The sequence below is a fragment of the Entelurus aequoreus genome, linkage group LG06, assembly GCF_033978785.1.
Source record: "Entelurus aequoreus isolate RoL-2023_Sb linkage group LG06, RoL_Eaeq_v1.1, whole genome shotgun sequence".
In the NCBI taxonomy this organism is placed as follows: Eukaryota; Metazoa; Chordata; class Actinopteri; order Syngnathiformes; family Syngnathidae; genus Entelurus; species Entelurus aequoreus.
The window spans coordinates 62,027,770-62,054,642 of record NC_084736.1 but is presented as its reverse complement, the minus strand read 5'-3'; the positions used below and the strand labels follow the sequence as shown (position 1 = coordinate 62,054,642).

Here is a 26,873-nt window from a genome sequence, read left to right as displayed (position 1 = left end):
TATGCCTTTGGCCAGCACAAAGACAGATAAGAGAACAGGGAACATTCCATCGCGAGTGAAGTGAGCAAGCGGAAAAAAATGGCCTCCTCAATTCTGGAAGTCACCAGCCTCCACTGATATATATATACAGTATATATACACTACCGTTCAAAAGTTTGGGGTCACATTGAAATGTCCTTATTTTTTAAGGAAAAGCACTGTACTTTTCAATGAAGATAATTTTAAACTAGTCTTAACTTTAAAAAAATACACTCTATACACTGCTAATGTGGTAAATGACTATTCTAGCTGCAAATGTCTGGTTTTTGGTGCAATATCTACATAGGTGTATAGAGGCCCATTTCCAGCAAATATCACTCCAGTGTTCTAATGGTACAATGTGTTTGCTCATTGGCTCAGAAGGCTAATTGATGATTAGAAAACCCTTGTGCAATCATGTTCACACATCTGAAAACAGTTTAGCTCGTTACAAAAGCTACAAAACTGACCTTCCTTTGAGCAGATTGAGTTTCTGGAGCATCACATTTGTGGGGTCAATTAAACGCTCAAAATGGCCAGAAAAAGAGAACTTTCATCTGAAACTCGACAGTCTATTCTTGTTCTTAGAAATGAAGGCTATTCCACAAAATGGTTTGGGTGACCCCAAACTTTTGAACGGTAATGTATATATATTCCTTAGGTCCCTGCCTCTGTGCCGACATGATGAGACCAATTCGTTGCGTTTGTTTAATGTGGACATGCTGGGGTGGTATATACTAAACATTTTTTCTTTCAGGCAAAAGTTACATCTTTTAGTTGCACTAGTTCATGATACAACAGTGCAACTAAAAGATGTAACCTTTGCCTGAAATTTTTTTAAAAATTATCTGTGTTTTTTCCTGACCTGAGGAATATTCCGCTCTACTCCGGTATTGAGCACTGTTTAACGGATAAACCACAGCAACCATATATATATATATATATATATATATATATATATATATATATATATATATATATATATATATATATATATATATATATATATATATATATATATATATATATAATACACTTGAAATATGTTTTCATTGGGTTACTTTCTACAGGAAAAATTTATTTATGCAAGCAAATAATAACCCGTGATTATTCATGATTAATCACAGTTCTAGAGTGTGATTATAAAAAAAAAATGTATTGCTTGACAGCCTTAATACGTATATATATATATATATATATATATATATATATATATATATATATATATATATATATATATATATATATATATATATATATATAGTTTGTCTGTTCATTTAGTTTTTTTAAATAAAGGTTGTTTGAAAGATTTCAGAGTGTGTTTATGAGTACTTTTTGAGCACTTTCAACAATTCCGTGATATTAATGATTACCGTAATAGTTTTGGTCACAATAACCGCGATCAGGGCACTAGCTCTCCAGGAAATGAGCAGGATCATCTGCCCATAAATTTATCGAAGTGCGTTTATCAATTACAGTTTTACAGTAATTGTAATTTGAAATGGTAATACTAACTGTTGGTTGTTTATTATTAACAACGGTAAGAGTTACGTCCCGACCCATGATAATAACACATGTTGTTACTTACATTTGTCCCTTTAGATAGACGAGTACTACGTTGGGCCTATTCTTCACAAAGAAGTGACATTTTCCAGGTTGAATGACAATATAAGCAAGGCCTTCCTGACTAATATGTGCATGAAATATGGTCACACTGAAGAAGTGGAGATTTTCTATAACCCAAAGAACAAGAAACATTTAGGCATCGCGAAAGTTGTTTTTGATACTGTGAGTGCTGCAAAGGACTCCGTTCATCACCTCGATCAGACATCAGTGATGGGCAACATCATTCATGTGGAAATCGATCCAAAAGGTAATGAAAGTTGTGGTTTGCCCGTTTTATTGTGATTAATGATTAATAAATGTTACCAATTTTTGGATGGATTGAATTATTTCTCCACAGGTGAAAACAGGGTGCGCTACCTACAGCTCCTCTATAGCGGCTTCTACACTCCATGGACCCTACCACTGGGCAACAGTGAGCAAAGTCTGCAAAACCTAATTGACAATTTACTGGTAATCAGAAACTAATATTTTCTATAAGTGCTGTTATTTTTGTCTGCTCTAAGAAATATTAAACCTTTCTTATGCAAGAAGCTCAACTTAAAGAAAATATCATGCTGCAAAAAGAGATGGGGATCGTTTACATTTTAACCAATACTAATATCAAAACATAAGTTTAAAAACGGTGCCAATACTAAATGAAAAACATCCAAATTAAAAACAAAAACAAAAAAACAATGGCTTTTTATTTTAATGGAATTTTGTGTTATTGAAGTTTAACAGACTAGTAATTGAAATATTAACTATGTATTACATTCAAAAGTAAGAAATATAATCTACAAAAAGTGTCCTACAAAAATAGAGAATATGAAAAAAAAATTACTTTAGTGAATTGGAATGTTTGCAATCTCTCTCGCCATAGCTGTCATTGGTGCATAATGTAGAAGTGCTGTGTTGTTGTTGTTGTGGCTACTGGCTAGCCTAGTGTTGCAATGCTAATGGTGTTATGAGGGCCCATCCTTACACTGAAATCAGAAAACTCGAAGAAAATAAATCTTTATCCTTGTTGCTTATTGGGAAGAGGAAGTAGCAGCGGCAAAATAAGTTGTAGGAGAAAGCGTTGATTCTGGTCCTCCAGCACTTGCATTCTTTTCACTTCATTAATAAAACCACTATGCTGTTTAGTTATGAATGCCGCTTTCACAGGAGCAGATCCTTTAACCATAGGTGTATAGCGACCTGGCAGTTATGTGTTTATGCTATGTTTTCTCTGTAAGGCCATGAAACTGGCATGCGTCTGTGTGCGTGCAGAGAGGACAGTTGAGCTTGCTGATGTTGTTTTGGTGTGGTTGCAGTTAACATTAGCCTGTGTTTTCAATATGCAATAAAGAAATAGTTCATCAACCATCTCTCCGTCATCCTAACACAACCAATACAACATACAATAGTAGTGGTTGAGACAAGTGTGGCCAATATTGAGCACATAGTTTATACTTGTGCGGCATGTGAGTGCTGTGACTAGTTCTCAAGCTAGTTTCATGTTTACGTAGCCAAAATTAAATTTTAAAATAATTTATGGGAGTGTGTTTATAATCACCAAACATCGTAACTCGAATAATTGAAAACTAAAGACCACCTGTACAGTAGCATTTTTATGTTTTAACTATTTGTTGTAGCAGCCCTGCTGTCATACACATTTTGACCATTAAATACCAAAAGAAGAAAAATTCCTCACGTTCAGGCGACACAGAAGGGCTGTGTCTGTTTGGCTTGTAGTACATGATTTCCTGCCTGTACACGAGTAGTTTAGAGGGCAGACACTGTTGTAATATTATAAAGTGACTGTTAGAACGCATCAATTAGTTCCAGCTGCATTAACACTTGACTTATCTGTTTAATTACAATCGTTCACCAGCTATGAATGTAAATAACAATCCGAATAACTGACAAAATGGACATCATGTCACACACCCAAAATTGACGATGAACTATAAAAGCAGGGGTGTCCAGAATGTGGTACAGAGGCCAACTGTTGCAAATGATCCGTATGTTATTTGTTGCGTTCGCAAGTTGCATAGCTGCAAGGGTTGTGTTCTAACGGAGGCCAAAAAAACAAAGCAGGAAGCAGCAGGAACAGTGAGCAGGTAAGAATGCATTTTAATTCTACAAGGCAAGGAAAAAAATACAAAAACTTAGACGCGAGCATAACGTGGAGCTAAAAACACAAACAGGGCAAACAGCATGAAAGTCTTTAAGCGTGGAAAAACACTTAAGCGTGGCGAGAACAACAAAACACAACTGTGGCGAGTAGCAAACATTGATCCAGCAACTAAAGCTGGCTGACCAAAGAATATAAAATTAATGATTAACCAAGGAGATAGGTGGAAGTAGTAATCATAAACTTAAGAAAGGTGTGTTCATTAAGTGCCCATGCCAACAAGAAAAGAAAACAGAGAAATGAGCGCTGAGGACAAAACAGAACACTAAACTGCAAATAATAATGAAAATACAACACAAGACATGACATGACAATGGTCCATGACAGTATTAGCCCACGGCACATTGTAAAAAAATCTAATTAAACCAACTAAAAATGGGAAAATAGGGCAAAAGGCCCCATGTCACGAGAAAAAAGCTGAAATGTTTATATTAATATTTAATAACGCAAAGCTTTGTTTTTAACTATATATCACATTTTTTTAAGCTTTTTTACAAATAAAATATACAAATATGAGCCCATCTAGCCCGTCTCTCTCAGCAACTTATTCATAAAAACATCTTCAAGGTTAGCTGCAAGTCTGTTGTAATTTGCCTTTTTGGGACAGGGGGATAATATTATTTGTATTAATCTACATTATCTCTAAGTATAAAATATTTTTGTATTGTTGAGCATATTTACGTATTTGTTTCAGTGCAATGCAGCCACACAGGGACAAGGGAGCCCAAACAGCATTGCTTCCCCACTCTCTCTAGACACAGCATATTCCAGTATGTGTCAGGATACACCTTGTAGCTTTGGGTTGACGCCTCGTTCGCAAGGAACCCCGGTCACTCCTTGCTTTACTGGGACTCCTCTCTCGCAGGACTCATGCTACTCAAGTCTTCAGGGCACTCCAATCTTCCAGGGGGAACCCTTGACTTACAGTATTCACAAACCTTTGAGAAAAGAGCTCTATTGTCGTAAATTCTCGAGGTTTCAAGGGGGATCTGGTGAAGTCTCTGATGTAAAGTTTGTTTTAAAGCACTGCCAACCACAGCCTTCCCTCCCGCTGTTTACCCAAAGTAACAGGCAGGTTCTTCCACAAAGGACTACCAATGGAAACACATCCGGGCCCAATGACAAAAAGCATTCCTTTCAAGTTATATCCTCTGCTCCAAAGTCCAGGAATGGGGTTGACACTACCTCAAAAGATTTACCTATAAACTCTTTGAGCATCTTGAGTGTTGGCTTAGCAACCAACAAGAAGGCTGAAGTGACCTTCCCACCTGACACACAAGCCAGCAGGGCAGCGTTACTTCAGTCATTTGACACCAGTATAACCAGAAATCCCCAACCAGAGGCAGAGACTTTGGACTCCCGCATTCAAAGTTTGTTGACAAACATCCAAAGTTCTGACAGTTTATTTGGGAATACCTTGAAGGCTGATATCTACTCTCAGGACAGCCCAACTTCACCCTGTTCACCCCAGAACTCGCCATACTCTGGTTTGGAAGATGTCAGTCCAGCACCGCTCTCTGAAGATGAGGAAATGTCCCAACCTGTGCTCTGTCTTTCATCCCAAAGAGATACAGAGGCTTCCTCTGCATTTGATTTGACATATTCTGAAGGAATGGAGGATGTAAACAGAACAACACATCCAGAGAGGTATCTGGCATCATATTCAAAGGTAATATTTCAGTTTCAGGAGCAAAAGTAGTGGTATTAAGTTGTTGTATTATCTGGCTAATTTCCTTAAGTTGTGAGTTCACACAGATCATGTCTCTTTTTAGGAGCTTCACTCATCAAATAAAGGCGAAGTACAATCAACACAATCTCTTCGTCAGGCTCCCTGCAACGCTCACCAATCCAAACCATCATTTGGCAATAAATCTGGAGAGTTCTGTTCACCATTTACACCTTTATCTTTCTCCATTCCGTCTTTACTCCCTGCGCCACCTCGCCTCCCAAATGGCATAATTTCTATTCCACCTCCAGCCTGGATCCAACCTCCAGGTCATCATAATGACATCTGCATACGTCCAGTCTCAATTCCACCACCTTCTAGTTTCCTGGTACCCCCACCTCCTTTGATGCTACCCTCTGTGCACACATACCCCTTATCCTTACAACCCGCAAGTACCAGGGGCAATATACCAAGGCTTGAAAGTGTACCCTTAACGCCTTGTCCACCAACCTGGACCGCTCCACCTTTCCATTGTTTCAATCCTTTGCTGCCCTCACCAGACTACCCTCACATAACAGACAACCTTCATAAAGTTACAGTTGAAAAAGTTTTAGATGTGCTCGTAGAAGAACTGAAGTCAATCCTCAAGAAGGACATCACACGAAGAATGATTGAGGGTGTTGCATTCAAAGCGTTTGAGTACTGGTGGGACAATCAAGAGAAGAAAACAAAGGTAAATACTTCATCCTTATTTTTTTTTCATTGTGAGTGGTAATTTTTGCCACTTTGGTGAGAGATACACCTCTTTTGACTCATTATTCATTTTTGATCTACCAAAGCCACCAGTTTTGCCTTTGATGGATAAAAAAAAACTACTTAAAAATAATCTGAATGACATTATGGGTGAGCGCAAAAAACCTCCACTCCCCTCATTTAAGGTAAGAAAAATAAGATCATTAATGGAACTGAAAAAAAGCGGAACTGAACGTTAACATGATGCAAAATGTCTTGCAATGCAGGTGAAGAAGAAAAATGAAAACAACCCTGTAATATCAGAAGCAATTGAAAGTAACCACACTGGTAAGTTCAGGTATTTCCAACACTGGTTTTGTACCGTTCTTGATATGTTCCATGATATATGTTTCATGTGTGTTTTATAGGTAGGACTGAAGGTGACATTATGGTGAAGCCAACATGTGAGGAGCGTAAACACAGACATGCAAGACCACTTGAGCTTGATAGTGATGAGGATGATAATGAAGACAAAGACTGTAAGACTCATCAAGAGGAGGAAAGGGAAACTATATCAGACAAAGAGGAACCAACAGAGTCCACAGTTGATAATGTCCACTTTATGGTAAATATGTGTTGCATGAGAAGTAACTATTAATGAATGCTGTAATTGGTAATTTTTTTATTTAGAAAAAACAAGAGAATGTAAAGGAACAATATTATATTAATAACAGGTTATATTATGTGGAAACGTGCTATAAAACACTTCCAATTAATTAATTCAAAAGAACATTTGTGGGGTTAGAGGTCACTAAATTTGGAACCAAGAGAGGACTTGCTGGTTTAAAATTTTTGAGGTGTTTGATGGGTTTGAGGTCAGGGTTGTCAAAGTTTTTCACCCCAAACTCATCCAACATGTCTTTTTTGGCTTTGCTGAGTGCTAGAATAGAAAAAGGCCTTCTTCAAATATGTTGGAAGTGTAAAATTGTCCGGAAGAAAATAATTAATTAATTAAAACTTGACTTAATAATAAATAGATGAAGAAGTGTGTCCCAAGAGTTTTGTTCATATCCTGTGTAAAACACAACAGTTACATACATTCAGCACAAATAAAAAAGGTATCAGTTTAGGTTACAGTGCAACCTTAACACATTTTAACAGAAATTGATGACGGTAATGTTTTTGTATTTCAGTTTGGCACAAGAGATCATGTTGAAAATGAAGACGAGAGAGAGAAAACGGAAAAACACATGCAGGTTGAAGACTTGTGTCAGGCTTCCTGTGAAGTGCTGTACTCCAGCAGTGGTATGTTATTTAAGTATGACACATGCTACTGAGAGCTGACAAATAAATGCATTGCTTTCAGTAGGTTCTATTTTTGTTGTGTCTTTGTAGAGACGTATTCAGAGTGCAGCTCTTCAGAGGACACCGACTGCTCGTCCAACTTGGAGTCCTCTGACTCTTTTACCTCAGAGAGCTATGAGGATTCCTCGTACACTGAGGATGACGATATGGAAGACAATTTAATGAACAGTGAAGCTGAGGAATGTATTGTACTATCGTCAGATGAGGAGTCCATGGAGCTTGACCCCCCTGTTACCCCTTCAACCCCCCTCACTCCCGGTGCTCAACTGGAACTGACCCCAGAGGACTGGTCAGACAATAGGGAGGAAGCAGAGGTGAACCACTGCATGAGCCAACACGATGTAATGATGGAGCTGCATATCAACACGCCTCAGGAGTTAGAGCCCCAGTTTCCTATTGGGCTTCCAGGTAATTTCAATTCAATTAAGTTTTATTTGTGAGGGACATAGCATGTCAATAAACATTTCTCTACATTTAGGATTCAAATGTAAACACACCGGATTCTAGCCAAAAGATAATTTCCATCCGTGGTCCCTACACATGCAAGCAGACAGGGTTACAACATTACAAATACATGAAAACACTGGGATACATAATACAACACAGATAGGTAGAACATTACCTTACTAAATAATGCCTCGGAATCACACTGAAGTACCACAAACACAATTTCATATATTGGTTTGCTTAAAACATACAAAGAGAATTTCTGCAACTTGTGCATGACTGAGCAGAGAATGTACAATAACAAAGCATTTGGTGGTGTTTGTAATTCTAATTAGTTATTATTGTTATTAGTTATAATTATTGAAAATAGTATCATTATTTTACTATTTCAATATGTGCTTTTACTGCCATCCTGTGTCTACTTTTGAGTCGTGAGGTATGAAACGAGTAAAACATCAATACGGTATTTGTTTTCCAATTTTTGTAAAAAGGTTCAGATTACACGGACCACTTAAAAGTTTGATAACAAAAAATCCTCAAAATATTGCAACTTTTGCTGCAACGTTCCAAAAAGCTGCTGCAAATTTTTAGGCCACCGCAATCACAAAAACCCCCCTGCAAAGTCACCTGCAAATACACTTAGTTTGACAATTACATACAGGTGGGTACATTTCTGATTTGTCCATAGTAATTTTTTACATACATTTTTACATTCCAGTGGGATATTCACATAATATGTGAGGTAGGTCGTTCCACAGCTTCCAACCCCGGACTGACAAAACAGATTGACCAAAAGTGATGCACTTGTGCAGTATTACCACGTCTCCTCTGGTTAAGGCACTGGTGACTCTATGCAAGACTTTATTCTTGTTATATTTTAAAAATCCATCAGAGGAAGAGAGGCAAGATTGTGAAGTGCCTCATGAATGAAGTAGTTTAGTTTTTAAAGTTTAGAAGCTTATGCTTTATAAGAATTTGACATTTATTTATTTTAATCAAAACTGACTGCTTCCTTATAGAGTCTTTCAACTGCTTTGAGGGTTGAGGAACAGGCGAGAGAGAGAATTCAAAGTGTGATAAAATCAGGGAGTGGATACATTTTCCTGCAGATTTAAACAGTTAATGATATCAGCATACATTTGTTTGATGTGGTCTTCTCAATCATCTCTGTAGCAGTTGACATTGAACTTGATGCAGAATTCGAGAGCAATGCATGGACCTTGGGGTCTCCGAAGAACATCATGAGACCTCTCACTCCTACTGGCTGCTTGATTGACAGTGACTCAGACCTGGTGATCAGAAGCAAACCAACATCTCCAGCTGTTGAGGAGGTAGAACGGCCACAAACCCCAGGCAAGGGGATAGCAGCTCAATTAGGAAGCGAAGAATCGGCAGATGACCTCTTGCTAACCAACAGTGAGTTCCATCTTTCACACTCTATGTCACCAGCCCAGGAAAGACCCAAAACCCCCGGTAGAGAAGACACAAGATCGTGGACCTGTAACAATAAAGTTAGGGCACCAGGCTCAGCAGGATGCGAGGAATTGGCACCAGAGGATCCCAGTCAAACATACCCTCACTTTAGAAACCCATTAACTAATTCATCACTGTTTAGCAATCCATTTTTATCAGCACCAAAGACTCCTGGGAGAGATTTTTTTATACCACGGAGAGCAGTAGTGCACAGAAGAAAGACGCACACCTCACAAACCATCTTAGATGACAAATTCCTTGGAACATCATCTCCATGTGGCCTCTCGGAGTCTTCATCTGATGGCAGAGGAGTGCAAACATGTTTAGGTGTGAGAGCGATACCCCTGCAAGGACTGGAGAACATGCCGGGTCTTCTCCTTGAGGGACGTTCAAGTGACACGACAGTGAGGCGAAAACAGTGGAAGAGACGAAAAAGGAGGTGGAGAAAGAGCCGTCGTTTTTTTAATCTGTCTCCAAGGCATTGTTCAGTGCGTGAGCAGAACAGGATACTTCACAGTGTATGGAAGGACGGCCTTGATGAAGAGGATGCAAGGCTGCTGCAGTGCACTTATGAAAGATTGCAAGAGGAAGATGATGGTCGCAGCTGGATAAGTGACACCCTCTGGATACCTCATCCTTATATCCTTTTCTTCTTCAATGTCCTTGTAAGCGTTGCAGCCGAAAGTGATGTCACATTTGGTTTCAGTCGTCTCGGTCTCAAGCACTTGGTGGGCAAACAAACGTATTCAAAGCAAGAAGTCAAGTTAAAGCAGACGGAAAACGGTGCAAACTGTATATGCACTGTTCTTGCATGTTTCTGTTAGATGTAAAAGTTACAGCATGTGTAAACGTTTAGCGATATCAACATACAGTATGTCGTTACAATTGGCTAGGCAGACTATGAGAGATTGATTGATTATTGTAGTATGATATAGTCACACACATTCTACGGACAAAATAACACAACCCCACTTAGAACATTACACACACGAAAAATTAAAATGAAACCAGCCAAATTCCCCCCCAAAATGGGATCTGAAAGCCAAAATGTCCGTTGACCTGTGCGTCTTGATGATTTCTGTGAGTCTTTGTGTGGTTTTAGTTGGTGGAATAATAATACAAAAAAATAGATGAAAAGGTAAAAAACACACATTTGCTAAAACATGGATGATGTTCAGTTTACCATATTATGTTTAACCCACATTGTAATAGACCCCGACTTAAACAAGTTGAAAAACTTATTCGGGTGTTACCATTTAGTGGTCAATTGTTCGGAATATGTACTTCACTGTGCAACCTACTAATAAAAGTCTCAATCAATCAATCAATCAGTCTTAGTATCTTAGTATAATGTACAAAATGTATCAAAGTGTCCCCCGATCCTTCAATCTTTCTGTATGCGGCTATTATTTGGACACCCCTGATATAATCCAACCTTGTCTTTCATGGCTAAATGCTTAATTTACAGACCCAACCAGATGTAAATAAATTATGTCTTGAACGCCTTGCGAGTGTAGAAGAAAGTGTGGTCCTCCAGCTAGTTTGAAAAGTCCATTTTGATGACGTTAGAACATTTTGTGTAAAGTATTTTTTTTTTAAAGGGAACTGCACTTTTTAAAAAAATGTTGCTTATCGTTCACAATTCTTATGAGAGACAAGAAGACAAAGGTTTTCTTTTGTTTTTTTTGCATTCTAACATGTAAAACTCGTCTCGTTCTAGGTGGCTAGCAATGCAGCTAATTGGTAAAATCCATTCGGCCTCTAAATCACTTTAAAACGGCAACAATACATCATTCTGTATAATAACCAAGCTGTAATGACATTGTTATTGTAAGAGCGAACGCTGAGGAACTTTTTTTCCAGCATACTAACACATCGGTGTGCTACGATATTAGCCGTGAGCTAGCTACGGTGAGAGGTAAGGTAGCTTCTACATCAGCACCCAAATAGCTTTTGTAATGCACAACACAATGCAATAGGGCACCAATCTGTATTGACTGAAGAACATAAACAATCATATTACAGTATCTGAATAGTATTAGCCCACATTTCAAGTTTTGTTTGTACACATCTAGCTCGACAGCGTTTATATAGTTGTAATAACAACCATGATATGCTGCATGTATCGTGATCGATATTATAGTGACTCACTGGATCGACAGTTGTTCCTTTTGGTCCAGCTGGCCGGGGACGTTTCCAGTGGATTTGGGTACGCACGCCATTTATTTCGGCACAGCTTGGCTCAAAGTTCCACATTTGGAGTGTTAAAGTGACGCCGACCTCACTATCTCGTCTTCCGTCCGCTCCGTTTTACGCTCTCTTCGCGCTTGCTTCTTCATCCGCCGTATATTCAGCTTTAAAAAGATAAGGTTGTGAATCCTCATTTGCCCAAAAATAGTCATCTTTGTTGTCTGTTACAAAGTCTGCCATGATTAAAAAAACACTCACGTTTGTTTCCGGAAGTAGGAACACAAATTTGTTGCCGGACGTGCTGCTATCGAAATGGAAAGAAATAAATGCGGCGAGGAATTAGTTCCGGCAATACTTAAAATGACCAAAATACGGTAAATATTGTACATATTAAATATTGGTATGAACGTGTCTGTTACTACATTATATATATACTTGCAGTGTGTATATAAAACATTGATGGAGGGTCTTAAAGTTGTTTTAGAGGGCTTTGAAGGCTACAACGATGACTCCTATTAGCCACATCTTCCAAGCAATTTTTTGTCACCTTTAAAATCCTAAAAAAAAGGACATGTGTGTTCTTGTCTCTCATAATGATTGTGAACAATAGGCAAAATTACAAAAAAGTGCAGTTCCTCTTTAAGAGTGTATGGATCCACTCCCATATGGCTGGAATATTCACTTCTAAATCTTTACAATATAGGGCTGGACAGTTAATTAAATGATAATTTCTACTTTGATTATGGCTTCTCACGATTATGAAAATATAATAATAGAAAAAAGAAAACGATTAATAGGCAACATGCACGCAAATTCCGGAGCTTGTGACAGTGAAACAGATAAGGATCAAATGAGTGAAAAAAGAGCATGTCTACTATAAGTTTGGGATCGCACCATGGTTGCTACTCTTTATTTAACACACCCCTAGTATGCCTAATCAATATGATTAGCATATGATTTCTGTGTTCACTGCACAGAACAACAGCACGGCACACTTCCTCCTTCACAATAATAGCGTGGTGCACCACATCCTGTCTGACTGCGCTAAGAAAACAACGGTTCCAAAAAAGTACCTTGCACTAGCATAATGTACTCAAAGCACTTCTTGCTACATTCACGAAATTCTTATGCTTTGACCTGAAATACTGGTGGCCATATTGAAGTGTTTGCCCTCCACGTGAAAACCGTAGCAATATAGTCATTTTTCTTTTGCATGTTAACCTCAGTTTCCACATAAAATATTTTAACAGATTAGTCATGGTTACATTTTTTGTGTTGACACGCTTAACTGCCACTCACTGACTAAAGTTGTAGAAAAGAATGAAGGACTCCAATTATGGCAACATAAACACAAAACCGGCTCAGCCCGCAGTGAAGGCTTCTACAAAATCCACTGGAGGGAAAAACTTGAATACCTCAGCAAAGCCAGAAGCAGTGAGCTTCCTTCTGCAGTCTCTCAGGTATTAACTACAGCAGTGCCGTATGTGTGCCATTCAGTACTACTGTATATGTATGTAACATAAGTGCGGGTCTTGTCCCAGCAGGAACGTTTGACACAGCCCACCTCACTTCGCTCTGGATCAGACTTCAGGTCGGAACAGCGTCGTCTGCTGTCATCTTTCAGCTGCGATAGTGACCTGGTCAAGTTTAACCAGCTGAAAGTTAGTGAACACACATTAATATGAAGATAAAGCATGAGCTGAGTCCAACACCAAGTTTGAAACAAGATGCATCTTTTGAGGTCAAAGTTTACACTCAATCTTAACAGACTTTACTGTTTGTGATTGGTGTTTGTTTATTTTGTGGATAAAAATATATAAATTATTTTGATTTCTTAATTGGAAAAAGAGAATTAGACAATTGAAGTAAATAGTTTTTTATGCAGTAAATCGTTTTTCGTACGATTGTTTTTTAATGCTCCAGTTTTGTATACTGCCTCGGTTATACCATATCATTCTGTGGAATTGAGTGCCCGAACAAAAATTCTGTATTTTTTTTATTGAGTGCACCTGCAAAATAAGCTGCCATAGTGCTATAGAACTATGCAAGTGGCAGCACTTTGATAAAAAGGTGAGATACACTTCAGAGAAGAATTTGTTGCAAAATACAAATACCACTAAATAATTTTTTTTAAAAATCCATTCAAAGACCATCAACAATACCTAATTTACATTCCGTAACCTGTATAATGACCAACCTGTATGCTGTCTGTCATGATACACGAATGACGTGCTGCATGTATCATGATCAATATAAAGTGTGACTCACTCTATGGACAGTTGTCTCTTTGATCCAACTGGCCAGGGACGTTTTTTCTGGTTAACTTTGGGTAAGCACGGCATTTATGTCGAAATAGCTTGGCTTCAAGTTCCTCGCTTTGCAGCTTTGATTCACTTTCACCTCACTCTGTCTGCTTGTGTCTGCCCCAACGTCTCACTCTTCCTTTGTCCTGGCTTCTAGAAGCAGTAGTTGATCCTCCATAAATTCAGATTAAAAAAGATAAGGTTGTGGATCCTCAATTGTCCAAAAATAGTCATCTTTGTTGTTTGTTACCAAGTCTGACATGATGACAACACACACAAGCATTTCGTATCCGGAAGTAGGAACACACATTGTCGGACTTGCGCTGCAATGGAAACGGAAATAAATATGGCGAAGAATTAGTTCCGGCAATGATTAAAATGACCAAAATACGGTAAATATTGTACATATTACATATACCGTAATTTCCGGACTATAAGCCGCTACTTTTTCCCCTCGTTCTGGTCCCTGCGGCTTATACAACGGTGCGGCTTATATACGGCCTGTTCTTCTCTGACACCGACGAAGAGGATTTCGGTGGTTTTAGTACGCAGGAGGAAGACGATGACACAATGATTAAAGACTGACTTTTCAGATACCGGTAGGCTGGTTATTTTGATAAAGTACAGGCGAGCACTTTGTATTACTTTGCACCGTTGTATTATTTGTACTCTGCACGAATGCTGTTCGCCATGTCAAAGATGTGAAAGTTTGATTGAATGATTGAAAGATTTATTGTTAATAAATGGGACGCTTTGCGTTCCCAAACAGTCATCTCTGTCCCGACAATCCCCTCCGTGATAGCAGGAACCCCTATATGCTACGGTAATTACACATCAAAACCCTGCGGCTTATAGTCGGGTGCGGCTTATATATGGAGCAATCTGTATTTTCCCCTAAATTTAGCTGGTGCAGCTTATAGTCAGTTGCGGCTTATAGTCCGGAAATTACGGTAGGTATGAACGTGTCTGTTAATACATTGCATATATACTTGCAGTGTGTATACAAAACGTTGATGGAGGGTTTTGAAGTTCTTTTAGAGGGCTTTGAAGGCTACAACGGTGACTCCCATTTGCCGCATCTTCCAAGCATATTTGATCATCTTTAAAATCCCCCAACCAAAAAAAGATGTCTGTGTTCTTGTCTCTCATAATGATTCTGAACGATAAGCAAAGTTTAAAAAAAAGTGCAGTTCCCCTTTAAAACCAAAGCAATGATTGCACTACTGCAGATTTGTGTTAGTCCCGTCCACTGACTTTGACAGGTGAGTTTAACATATAATCATAAATAATTAAATCAATAATTAATTCAATAATGAAATAACAAAATGTATAAATAATTAAATGATAAAATAATTTATTGTAATTTTACATTAAATACATTAATGACACATTTAATAATACATTGATGTATTTAATTCCAATTATAATTGATTGATGGCACATTTAACCAATCATTTAACGATTTAATTATTTAATTTAGTGCCATCTGGCCCTCCATGTTAGTCAACCATCACCGTGTCATTCTTACCATGTTTTGGTTGGTGCTACAGTAGTTCTGTTGATATTTTTGTCTGTCTGTCTGTCTGGAACGGTTTAATTAGATTTATTCTGGAAAATCATTACCCTATATAGGTTTTCCTCTGATATCAGTTTTATCTGACCTATTGAAATTGATTACTAACAAAAACCATGGGACCACTGAATAGGCTTTACTTACTGAACACATTACGGTATTCTTTTTCTTTTTTCTTCTTTCAGTTCCGAAAGAAGAGGATTCGCTTCAGTCGAAGTCACATCCACGATTGGGGTCTGTTTGCCATGGAGCAAATAGCAGCTGATGAAATGGTGATTGAATACGTAGGCCAAATTATCAGACAGGTAAGACAAAAACAAGGTGTACTCACAACACTGCACTACTACCCCCTACAAATGTCACCTTTCATAATGCTGTAAAGAGTGGTTATCAGTAGGGATGTCCGATAATGGCTTTTTGCCGATATCCGATATTCCGATATTGTCCAACTCTTAATTACCGATACCGTTATCAACCGATACCGATATCAACCGATACCGATATATACAGTCGTGGAATTAACACATTATTATGCCTAATTTGGACAACCAGGTATAGTTAAGATAAGGTCCTTATTAAAAAAATTAATAAAATAAAATAAGATAAATAAATTAAAAACATTTTCTTGAATAAATAAGAAAATAAAACAATATAAAAACAGTTACATAGAAACTAGTAATTAATGAAAATGAGTAAAATCAACTGTTAAAGGTTAGTACTATTAGTGGACCAGCAGCACACACAATCACGGATTGTATCCCTTGCAGACTGTATTGATATATATTGATATATAATGTAGGAACCAGAATATTAATAACAGAAAGAAACAACCCTTTTGTGTGAATGAGTGTGAATGAGTGTAAATGGGGGAGGGAGGTTTTTTGGGTTAGTGTACTACTTGTAAGTGTATTTTGTGTTTTTTATGTTGATTTAATAAAAAAATAAAATAAATAAATAAATAAATAAAAAAACGATACTGATAATTTCCGATATTACATTTTTGCCGATATTATCGGACATCTCTAGTTATCAGTTATGAACATGCACAGTGGGCTGTTGATTTGTGACCCCTGTGTGTACTGAGGAATGTGTGTACTGTCTTTCTCCTCAGAACATCGCTGACATGAGAGAGCACAGATACGAGGAGCAGGGCATTGGCAGCAGCTATTTGTTTCGGGTCGATCAAGACACCATTATTGATGCCACTAAATGCGGGAATTTAGCCAGATTCATCAACCACAGCTGTAATGTGAGTAAGACATGTTTTTTATTAATTATTGTATAAATCAATTTCAAAACTGTGTATATGTGTCCTGCAGCCCAATTGCTATGCAAAGATCATCACGGTAGAGTCTCAAAAGAAGATAGTGATTTACTCGCGACAGCCGATACACATCAACGAAGAAATAACATATGATTACAAGTTTCCCATTGAAGACACAAAGATTCCTTGTTTGTGTGGAGCTGAAAGCTGCCGGGGATCTTTGAACTAATAACAGCTGGAGAGGCCCTTCTTACATCTCAGAAAGGAGCCGGTGCTGCCTGAGGTACTGTTTAAAATAAACACAGACACTGAAGATCTACCTTTTTAATCATATTCAGACATGAGCAGGCAGGCGCTCACTGGACTTGGACAAAAGGTGAGAGCTGCACCAATCAGGAACTTTTCTAACCAGCACTTATAAGCTACTGTATCATAAAATGTACTATGAGTACTTTTGTCAATGATTTAATCAAAGTAAATACAGTCAGACATTGTAAAGGCAAACACCAAAGTATGTATAATGTAGCCATTGTTTAATTTTTTGTATTCCTCAAACAAAACAAAAAAAAAATGTTGTATACAAAACTGTATGATCTGATATCATAACACACCCTTTTCAATAGTGTGCAGTCAAGACTCAGAAATGTTTTCAAAAAGTTATTTTAACCCCAGAGATTTAAAATAAATTGTAAGAAGACATCATGAAAAGTACCAGAATCAGTTAGGCCTACATTGGCTGTGTGTTTGGATCGCGCTTCTCAACGCTACCTGTACATTCAATTTACCTTGTACGGCTTGTCCTCATTAGTTTCACAGGTGAGCTGGATACTATCCGAGGGTAAACCATAAGTGAGGTCGACATATATTACACAAAAAAAACCCAAATACACTCACTGGTAATATGTTTGTTAATGGATCACATGATATTGGTCAGTCACACCATTGGGTGTCAGGATGGTCAAATTTCCTCTGGCTTGTTGGTCAGCTTCAATGGCTTCAAAAAGGGCCTTGAAGTTTCCCGCACCAAAGCCCTGTGGGTCAAACACAATGTATTTTAGGCGTGAGTAAATGGAAGCTTTGGAGATTTGCAACCCATTCGTCCTTACCTGGTGATTATGTCTTTGAATGACTTCCAAGAAGACAGTGGGTCGGTCCTGAACTGGCTTAGTGAAGATCTGAAGTAAGTAGCCGTTGTCGTCATAGTCCACCAGGATCTTCAGCTCCTGGATAGATAGCGCAACATGACCTTTTTGTTTGATTACCTCAAAATGTTTTGATCGTACCTGCAGGACATCCAAATCCTCTTCAATTTCCACCTTGAAGTGTTTTAACTTCTCCCGCAGTTGGTCGTAGTAGGTGTCCGGCACAGACATAAACTCTGTTCCACGCTCTTTTAGGTTTCTAATCTGCAAAAATGTCATCCATATAATTTTTTTCTGGGATGCGACACAATTATGTTTTAATGAACTCACTGCTGTGATGATATTTGATGTGTTCATGGCAATATGCTGCACTCCTGCACCTCCATAGTACTCCACATACTCCTGTAAGGTAGGAGAACATGCATTCATGATTTCATTGTGGTTCTAAATGGACCACGTTCATGAATCAGACCTGGATTTGAGACTTTTTTTTGCCCATTGCAGGTTCGTTGATTGGCATCTTTACAGTCTCTTCATAGTTGGCCACAACAATGGAGCGAAGAGCACTGAACTCAGTCTGCAGCTGCTTGTCATCCACTGACCAAAAACGGTGAAAGAGGAGGTTCTTCCTGTACCTTTTTAGGTGGTAAGTGATATAAGGTAAGGTCAGGCCTTTTTGGTTCTTTGAACTTGCTGAATTCCACCCTGGCTGCAACTTGATTAAAACAAACGGCTGCAGTTATGGCTTTTTAATGTGTGAGAAACTGCCTCCCTCTGTGGCACCACCTCTTTACAGAGCAGCCAATCACCAGCTTCATTTAGAGAACTGCCCTGCTTGTTACAGTCTAAACATGGTCCAGATGTTGACAACCTCTAGAGGTTCTTAACGCAAAACACCACATGATGCTGATCTCTGAAGTGTTGAAAAAAGTTTTAGCCGTTGCAGATCTGAAAGCATAATTCTTCAGCCACAAGTCTTTTTTTCTAATAATCACTTACCATTCCACCACTGAAACCATTTCATCGTCTGGTTGGTTCCCCACAACATGATCGATAAAGTTCAGTTTTCCCTCTGGTCTGTAGTGAAAGCAAACTCAAGTAAACAATTCACACATATAACAACCTATTTTGTGTCCAACACTACTGTAATAACTACCCTACTCACAATTTGACTAACGAGGGGTCCTTGAATAGAGGCGGTTGGAAGCCTGGTAGAAACAAACCGCTGTATCCTGTTCTTTCCACTAATGTGTGTGTGGTGTCGCCGTACTGTTGCAGAACAAGCAAGTCTATCATGTTTGAAGAAGACTTTTGAATCATTCAACTTAATGAACGACTGTTCTCTTACTGTTTGCAACACAGCAAGTCTGACTTTCCCATGCTTGTCCTCCAGACTGTAGGGCTCCTTGACTACTACTGCTCCTCGCTCTTTGGCTTTCTGCAAAAATATCAGTGAGGTTAACATTTTAGGCTGTTAAAATATGCTCTTGCAACAAAAAAAACGTTGCATTACCTGCACTAAGAAGTCACAGTTTTCCACAGTAAATGCAATGTCTTTCACTCCATCCCCATGCTTGACTAAATGAGCTCCCATCTCTGAGAAATTGTTAAAAGGACACCAGTAAACAATGTGCATTATTAATTGTGAGAGAATTGACCGTACTAATATTTATTCATTTATTTGTTGTTGTGTCGAAGGTTGAAAAAAAAGTGAAAAATTTTGGTGGAAATTATTTCTAGATGGAAAAGGGGTAAGGCTTAAATAAGCTCCCTATTCCTTTTCGGACATGTTAGAATGTGTAACTGTAAAAATGCCATGTACACAATGTAACTGTATACATGTTCAAAACACATCATGATAATGTTATTATTTTATTTTCATTACTCTTTTTGTTGTTTTTTGGTCTACTTTTTTTCTTTTTTTATTAAACACATCCAAAATAAATACTTACAATACAATACAACACAATACAATCTAATCAAAGTTGGAAAAAAGTGCATAAAAACTTCAGCCATTAAATAAAACCAAATAAATAAAACATAATTGTGCGATTCAGATTATTAAAGTCAGTTGTTGTACCTTTGTTTCCAGGATTCAGGGCAGATGAGAACACATAAATGATCTGTGGATACAAAGGCAAATTGAAAAACTATCACACTTGATAATGAATATTTGTGTATATTAAGCTGCCTTGGTACTTTCACAAATAAAAAAAAATGTGCACAGCAAAAATGCAACTAACTATTGTAACTTTGTGGACAAGAAATCAATATTATTGTATATTATATTTGTATGCAGGTGTGATGGATGGTGTACTTCCAAGTTTCTTCACCTTTCCTTGTTTGACGACGTGCGACACGACATCTCGACTGCCTGTCTCCAAACCCTGGTAAGCGAAGGGCTCAAATCCCATTTTATTGCAGTAATATGATGCTGCCTGTTGAAAGAAAATAATGATATTTCATTTATGAGAAGAATGCAGTAAATTGATTTTATACTGACATATTGCGCCATCTGCTGGTGACAGGTGAGATGATTATATGGATAGGGTTAACATGCTGGGTCCCCCCCACCCCTTGAAAGAACCAATAGTATTGCTGAATGTATAAAATACAGTACCCTAAAATGGTTTGTTTGTTTAACTAAAATTTCGTCCAGCTAGAGAAACAAATTGGGACAACATGATTCTGATACCTATGACATACCTGTTTTGCATTCCCAACCCAGAATCTCAAGTGATCAAAGCAGAGCATCTGTCCCTGCTCATGCTACAGACAAGAAGACATAAATGCAAGTAATTTTAAACGCATTCTCAAATATTTTTATATCACACTTAAAAGCAAAGTCAAACTCCACATATGTCCATTATATACCTTCTCGCCTTTGTCAGTATATGTTGTCTGCAAACAAAAAGCAAATCAAATTCAATATATTAACGAAATATCAAAATAAAACTACCCCACAATACAGTAAATAAACCCAGAATTCTAAAATCCCTTACCATGTTTCTCCTGCTGATCACTCCAGGTTGTCAGGATGAACTTGTGAATTTAGGTTAGCTGATTTAACCTTTTTAAACCCATACCCAGAAAGAGAGGAGGAGATTGACAAGAGGAGGAGTGGCGATGAGGAAGAGTGCTTAGTTCTACTCTCTGTGTTACACAATGATGACAATAAGAAATCGTGTCAACACACACTCGTTGCCAATTGGAGACCCTATAGCATCATCTTATAAAGACCCAAATATTTAAAAGTCCATATGCAAATAAGAGCTAATTAAAACACATTTTGCAGATTACCTCTCCATATTTTGTGTCCCTTTGACACTTACACATATAATATCAATATAATGATAAAACAAAAAGCTAATGTTTTATTGTATATTGTGTGTGGGAGGTGTACAGACAGGTTTAGAATTACAGCTACGTTTTTGTAGAAGTCCATATGTTTGTGTTTAGCGGTGAGAGGAGGCTCACCCTTTCAGCACTCTCATTGGCTCGCCGGCAGCTCACCCCTCAAGGAAACACGCTTAACTGTCAGTGGAACGTCCTGTCTTTGGACCCCAAAGCTCCAGTGGCCGATAGGGGCTAAGCCGCAGCAACTACCAAAGTCTCCAGACACAGTAATGATCCAAAAACAGAAACACACAAACAAAATAAAACACATACAAAGGGAAAATGTTGCAAAATATAAAAATGCTGCAGAGGACAGAGAAGAATTGGTTTCCACTGTCGGACAGCCACTCGTGATGATACGCCATGGAGATGGAAAACATGCTCGACAATTAGACCGACGGTGTCTATGGCGGAAGGGAGCTGGAAATGAGTTAACTTAGAAAAGCTATCCACGACAAGAGGCGGGGTGTCTTGTCAGCAACATATGCGGCTTGATGAGGTGTGGTGGGAAACAAGAAACAGAAGCATGGCAGGCAAACTTAGACCAAAGTGGGGAACCACTCCAGCACATTTGTGCGAAGCTCAGGAACATCAAAGGACCGGTGAGGTCAAAGGTGTTCAGGAAGAAGCGGGTTATTGGCATTGTCTGACACACAACTTAACCTCAAGCTGTAGGGAACCAGTGATGAGGGAAGGCTGGACAAGTGGTTATATAAGTTAAAATATAATATAGCGTAAACCAGGGTTGCCCAAATTGGGAACTAGTGGCCAAATTTGGCCCACCGAGTCATTTCATTTGGCCCGCCAATGGATGGCTTCCCTAATGTAATACTCATGCTAACCCCTTTGAAGCTCACACAATCAATGGGCCCCATTCAGCAACTGTCGTTATGAACACATTTTGTTCTTAGGCCCACTTACAAAGTTTTTAAGGAGATTTTTGTTTTCCCCAATGTTTTCTTAGCTGGGATTTGTTCGTAGGTAAGAACAAAATCTACGAGTGCTCCAGAGCACTCTTAAAGTGACCTATTTGTTCTTAAGTGTGACAAGTTCCCTTACTTTTATTGTCTAATGTTAAATTAATATCATAGATAGATAGATAGATAGATAGATAGATATATAGATAGATAGATAGATAGATAGATAGATAGATAGATAGATAGATAGATAGATAGATAGATATAGATAAGACAGACAGACAGACATATAGCAAAATGAGCAATATATAAACATTTTAAAATACTGTGTATACACACACACACAAACACGCACACGCACACACTCACTCACACACACACACCCACACACACACACACACACACACACACACACACACACACACACACACACACACACACACACACACACACACACACACACACACACACACACACACACACAAACATAATCATCAATTACCGGGGCGTTGATTTAGTGATTGGTGACTCTTTAAAAGACCAACAGGCCTCTCACACCCTGTTGGAACTCAACTCACACAATGGCAATACTTTTGCTGCTACTGCAAGATGCCGCAGATCGTGTCCTGGGGAGGGAGCGCATATTTCACGACCATGTAGACCTATTTGCCCGAAGTGAAGAATATTTATTTGAACACTTTAGGCTACCTCAGCAGCCCTCCCTTTCTTAAACTCACGTTTTGACATTATGTATTTCCCCCGCGGGATGATACCAATTTCTCTTCTGTAATCTGTTTGTGTTTTCTCCGTGTGTTTGATGTTTGGCTTTTCTGCCGGAATTGTGCCCTTATATGGGGAATTAAGGGCGTTTACTTATGCAAATTACGAAATGAAGGGTGTTTACATATGCATATTGGGGAAATAAGGCTGTGTTTACGTGCAAATTATGATAGACACGCACACGCTAACCATTTGGCATTCAGCAACTTAAAAACAGCAGGTGGGAACAATTTGGCCGTTCAAGAACACGTCATGAATTTGAATGGACTCGTCTTAGGAAATCACTTAGGAAAAAGATAAGAGGAAAAGTTAGGAACTTATTGCTGAATGGGGCCCATTGTCGGCATATCTGCAAGGCCAACTAGTCTATTGAACATAATGATCTCCAACTCTTTAAAATATAAACTTCTCACTCATAATGCAAATGTATGCTTATAATTGCTGTTTCTGCCCGCGACTCATTCTGGCCTGCAGCTTGGAGACCTTCCGGGTCATGTCTACCGTCTCATGCCTCAGACTAGGGCCTTCTGCAAGATTCTATACTTTTCAAAGTAAAAGTAAAAGTCTCTTTCCCTCTTGTGGTTTTTTTTAACTAAACAGTAACTGCAATTATAAAAAACGAATAAATACTTAAAGAATATCTGTCTTGAAAATAAATACAAACTACATACGAATGAGTACTGTAAAAATAGAGTTGGGTTAGAGTAGGGTTAGGGTGTAGGCATAGTCTAATTACTACATCAAAAATTACAAGTGAGTTTAATACAGAAAAAGTGCACTTTTGTCTATAAACTGTCACTTGAAGTATGTTTTGGGCTCACAACAATTAGCGAACATTGTTATGCATACACTACGTGGTTAAAATAAAATATACAAACAGCCTATGAACATTTATTAATTGATTATCTTTGACAATTCAAATTACATTGCACTCCAATGACACTATGCAGCATTCTTCAGAGCTCTTTGCGTTTCTTAAAGCAACCTGCATATGCCACCTAATGCCAGCAACAAGCGCTGTTTAACCATAGTCACACTGTGGCTACATATGTACATACAGTATATTATGTAGGCCAAAATTGTTAATTATAACAATTGAAACCTGTCTAAATTGATTGCAACAAATTAACTTAAAGTCGAACAGCACATTTTTTGGGGTATGTTGCTTATAATTCACAATCCTTATGGAAGACAAGAACACATGTTTTTTTTAATGCATTCTAAATAGAAAATACATGCGATCAAAAGTCCGCTTACGATGGAGCCTATAGGAGTTATTCTATTCTGCCTATAAATGCTTAAAAAAACATCAAAACACCTCAATTACGGTTCTATATACATGCTGTAAGCATATATGTAATGAAGTAACAGGAACACTCACAATAACATGTAATATTTACGTATTTTACTCATTTTAAGCATACGCGAAGCATTAATATGAAAATATGCATCACAACGTTCGCATCACTGATTACTGCTCACTGCAGACTTCTTGAGAGCCAACAAACACATTAAAATATCACTCACTGTACAATGTTTTTGTATTTCCTATTTATTACTGTTTTTCTTAATACTTGCCGGGACCTAAGTCCAAATTTCGTACCGCATATGTGAAAATGTGTACGATAAAGCTCCTTGAATACTTGAATCCTTAAATGTCTGCTGTTATTAGGATGCCGACTGATAGAATCTTGTTATACCCCCGTTTAGACGAAGAATGTCTCATAATCTTCGCAAAGAAAAAGGGTTTGAACCAAGCGTCTTAGTCTTTCTCGTTTTTCTCGGGTATTATTTGGTTGTCAAAGTGTACCAACTTGTCGGATTACGTCCTCATCCTTCTACTATCTAGTTGAGAGGCATTATTTATGATCTACAATACACTTCCACAAGCTTTGAGGCGAGAAAGCAGCTCACCAGCTAACAATGTCAACATAGGCACACACGCTAGTGATCACGGCCCTGCTATAAATTATTCGTCTGTGTTATCGCTAATAATAACAATATCACAAATACTTATATTCAAGTCGTGAAATGTAAATGATTTTGGATGGTTATTTATTGGGTTGTATGGGTGGAATAGAGGACCTCCCATTGGCTCCGTTGTAAGCGGACTTCTATTTACACGTATTTACAAGCTAAAATGCTTTTAATAAAATACATCCGTCGTCCTGTCTATTATAATGATTGTGAATGATATGCAAAATTCCAAATGAAAGTGCAGTTTCCCTTTAACTCTGACTCCATCATAAAATGATTCACAATGTCTTCTTTTTGACCCTCTGAGCTTACTGTGGGACATGTCCAGACATTAGACGGGAATGCATGACACTGGAGGCTCCAGGCTGCTGCCGTACCCGATCGGGCCCATTGGCACATTTTCACTTTGGCCCTTGGAGGCAAAATGTTTGGGCACCACTGGCTTAAACAGTTTTGGTCCCAGAAACGACCCGTGCACTCTGCAAGATATGTGTTGGCATGCAGATGTGTGGTCTCTTAATCTAACAAAGTTCTTACTGTTTGGTAAGCTGCTTTTTACCAAGTTGAGAACCACATCAACAAAGTCATAGCATGTTGATTCAAATATTAATAATTCAGCGTATCAAATGCTTTTGTTAGATGCTGCAAATTGTTGGCGATCGATGACATCGGTCATAACTTTGTTAGTTTGATTTTCGATGTTGAGATGAGTCTGTGATTCTTATATTTCTTTTTCGACTTTATTTCATTACAGCGCTGCTCATGAATTTGACACTAAATTCCTTATTTGTGCTGCTCACCTGCTTAGTTTGAGCAAAACTTGTCAAATGCCAAATCCAAGTTTTCATATCCCTTGCAGTAAAAAAATAATAACATTCTAAAAATCCGTCAGGCTGAAAAGAAAATAGTGAAAAAGGAAGAAGTTACACCAACCTCACTGTTGCAACAACCCGTAATGCAAGTTTCCAAAGTGCTCACACTTAAGACAATATGCATGTATGTTAATTTCAAACAAACACAGGACTGAACCAATATTTGGGTTGGTCCAAGTGCCAAACACAAACCACTATTGAAACCACTCTATAATGTACACTTTCCACTGTCCCTTAGGGATCTTTGTTTTTCCCGTTGTTACCAGGGGGCCATCTGCTGTCATGGGATGCAGGACTACACAACTGCATGCGTATGCAGGTGAAACAACATTACATGATAGATGGAATCATTGGATGTGTTTTATTCATAGCAGAAGAGCTCAATTTGATTAAAGGTGTGCTTGTATGAATCTTACATAACTGACGCTTATTGTCTGTTTGATTTGACTTAATACATATTGTACTACACTCAATTGTAGTTTCAAATCCCCAAGTGTTCAGCCTGCCTATTGGGAATAAGACAGTCAGTCGGGCTCCTCCCAAGCCCACAGTACTCATATCATCGTAGTACAGCTGGGAGAAGCATTACATCAGCAGAAGAGACATGAGTGAACCATCAAATGAGATGTATCCACAAATGCAGATGAATGATGAAGAACAGCAAGAAGGAGGAAGGGTGCAGGAAGAGCACATCAACACTTATGGTGAAAGTGTGGATGAAGGTGATGCTGCAGACAAGGAGACGCAGGCAAAGGTGCAATCTGTCTTCCAGCAGGTACGGAGCCAGATCCGATCGCAAGTGGGCGTGAGGACTTCGAAGAGCAGCATAATGGAGCTAGTGAACCGACTCAAAGAGAGACAGTCTTTGGAGGAGGACGTGGGTGAGGAGAAGAACGAAGAAGGCAAGAGCAAGGATGGAGCGGATCCCAGAGAAAACGCTTTGCGTGCTATCTTTGAAAAGAAGTTAGAAGACACCA

General features: G+C 38.4%; 2 protein-coding genes across 8 annotated transcripts in view; one reads left to right on the top strand and one right to left on the bottom strand.

Moving 5' to 3' along the window:
• Positions 1 to 26,873, top strand: part of LOC133652415 (histone-lysine N-methyltransferase SETD1B-A-like) — an 89,339-nt gene that overhangs the window by 5,720 nt on the left and 56,746 nt on the right. For 2 of the 7 annotated variants that reach the window (XM_062051149.1, XM_062051147.1), the window contains exons 4-19: positions 1,621 to 1,891; positions 1,982 to 2,094; positions 4,494 to 5,468; positions 5,572 to 6,198; positions 6,305 to 6,403; positions 6,485 to 6,545; positions 6,626 to 6,822; positions 7,391 to 7,502; positions 7,593 to 7,970; positions 9,183 to 10,121; positions 12,972 to 13,132; positions 13,214 to 13,333; positions 15,734 to 15,853; positions 16,660 to 16,797; positions 16,868 to 18,614; positions 20,254 to 20,344. In XM_062051149.1, coding sequence (XP_061907133.1) covers positions 1,621 to 1,891; positions 1,982 to 2,094; positions 4,494 to 5,468; positions 5,572 to 6,198; positions 6,305 to 6,403; positions 6,485 to 6,545; positions 6,626 to 6,822; positions 7,391 to 7,502; positions 7,593 to 7,970; positions 9,183 to 10,121; positions 12,972 to 13,132; positions 13,214 to 13,333; positions 15,734 to 15,853; positions 16,660 to 16,797; positions 16,868 to 17,041 — 4,485 coding nt within the window. In that variant the 3' untranslated portion in view covers positions 17,042 to 18,614; positions 20,254 to 20,344. Of the gene's footprint in view, positions 1 to 1,620; positions 1,892 to 1,981; positions 2,095 to 4,493; positions 5,469 to 5,571; positions 6,199 to 6,304; positions 6,404 to 6,484; positions 6,546 to 6,625; positions 6,823 to 7,390; positions 7,503 to 7,592; positions 7,971 to 9,182; positions 10,122 to 12,971; positions 13,133 to 13,213; positions 13,334 to 15,733; positions 15,854 to 16,659; positions 16,798 to 16,867; positions 18,615 to 20,253; positions 20,345 to 20,682; positions 20,747 to 26,873 lie in introns of those variants that run through there. The other 5 variants (XM_062051152.1, XM_062051151.1, XM_062051154.1 and 2 more) reach the window with 5 other exon arrangements.
• On the bottom strand, positions 17,178 to 20,984 carry hpdb (4-hydroxyphenylpyruvate dioxygenase b). Its single transcript, XM_062051161.1, has 14 exons — positions 20,957 to 20,984; positions 20,829 to 20,855; positions 20,661 to 20,723; positions 20,288 to 20,392; positions 20,035 to 20,077; positions 19,468 to 19,550; positions 19,303 to 19,392; positions 19,120 to 19,223; positions 18,954 to 19,031; positions 18,427 to 18,589; positions 18,285 to 18,356; positions 18,096 to 18,218; positions 17,919 to 18,035; positions 17,178 to 17,843 (listed from the first exon to the last, which is right to left on the bottom strand). The coding sequence occupies exons 1-14, from the start codon at positions 20,957 to 20,959 to the stop codon at positions 17,721 to 17,723; spliced, it is 1,194 nt and encodes a 397-aa protein (XP_061907145.1). The 5' UTR covers positions 20,960 to 20,984; the 3' UTR covers positions 17,178 to 17,720.

Excerpts from the sequence above, each read along its gene's own strand:
- hpdb (XM_062051161.1), bottom strand. Across the intron at positions 19,032-19,119 it reads GACCCCTCGTTAGTCAAATT|ACCAGAGGGAAAACTGAACT; the intron begins GTGAGTAGGGTA and ends CTTTCACTACAG. Across the intron at positions 18,590-18,953 it reads ATGGTTTCAGTGGTGGAATG|GTACAGGAAGAACCTCCTCT; the intron begins GTAAGTGATTAT and ends CCACCTAAAAAG.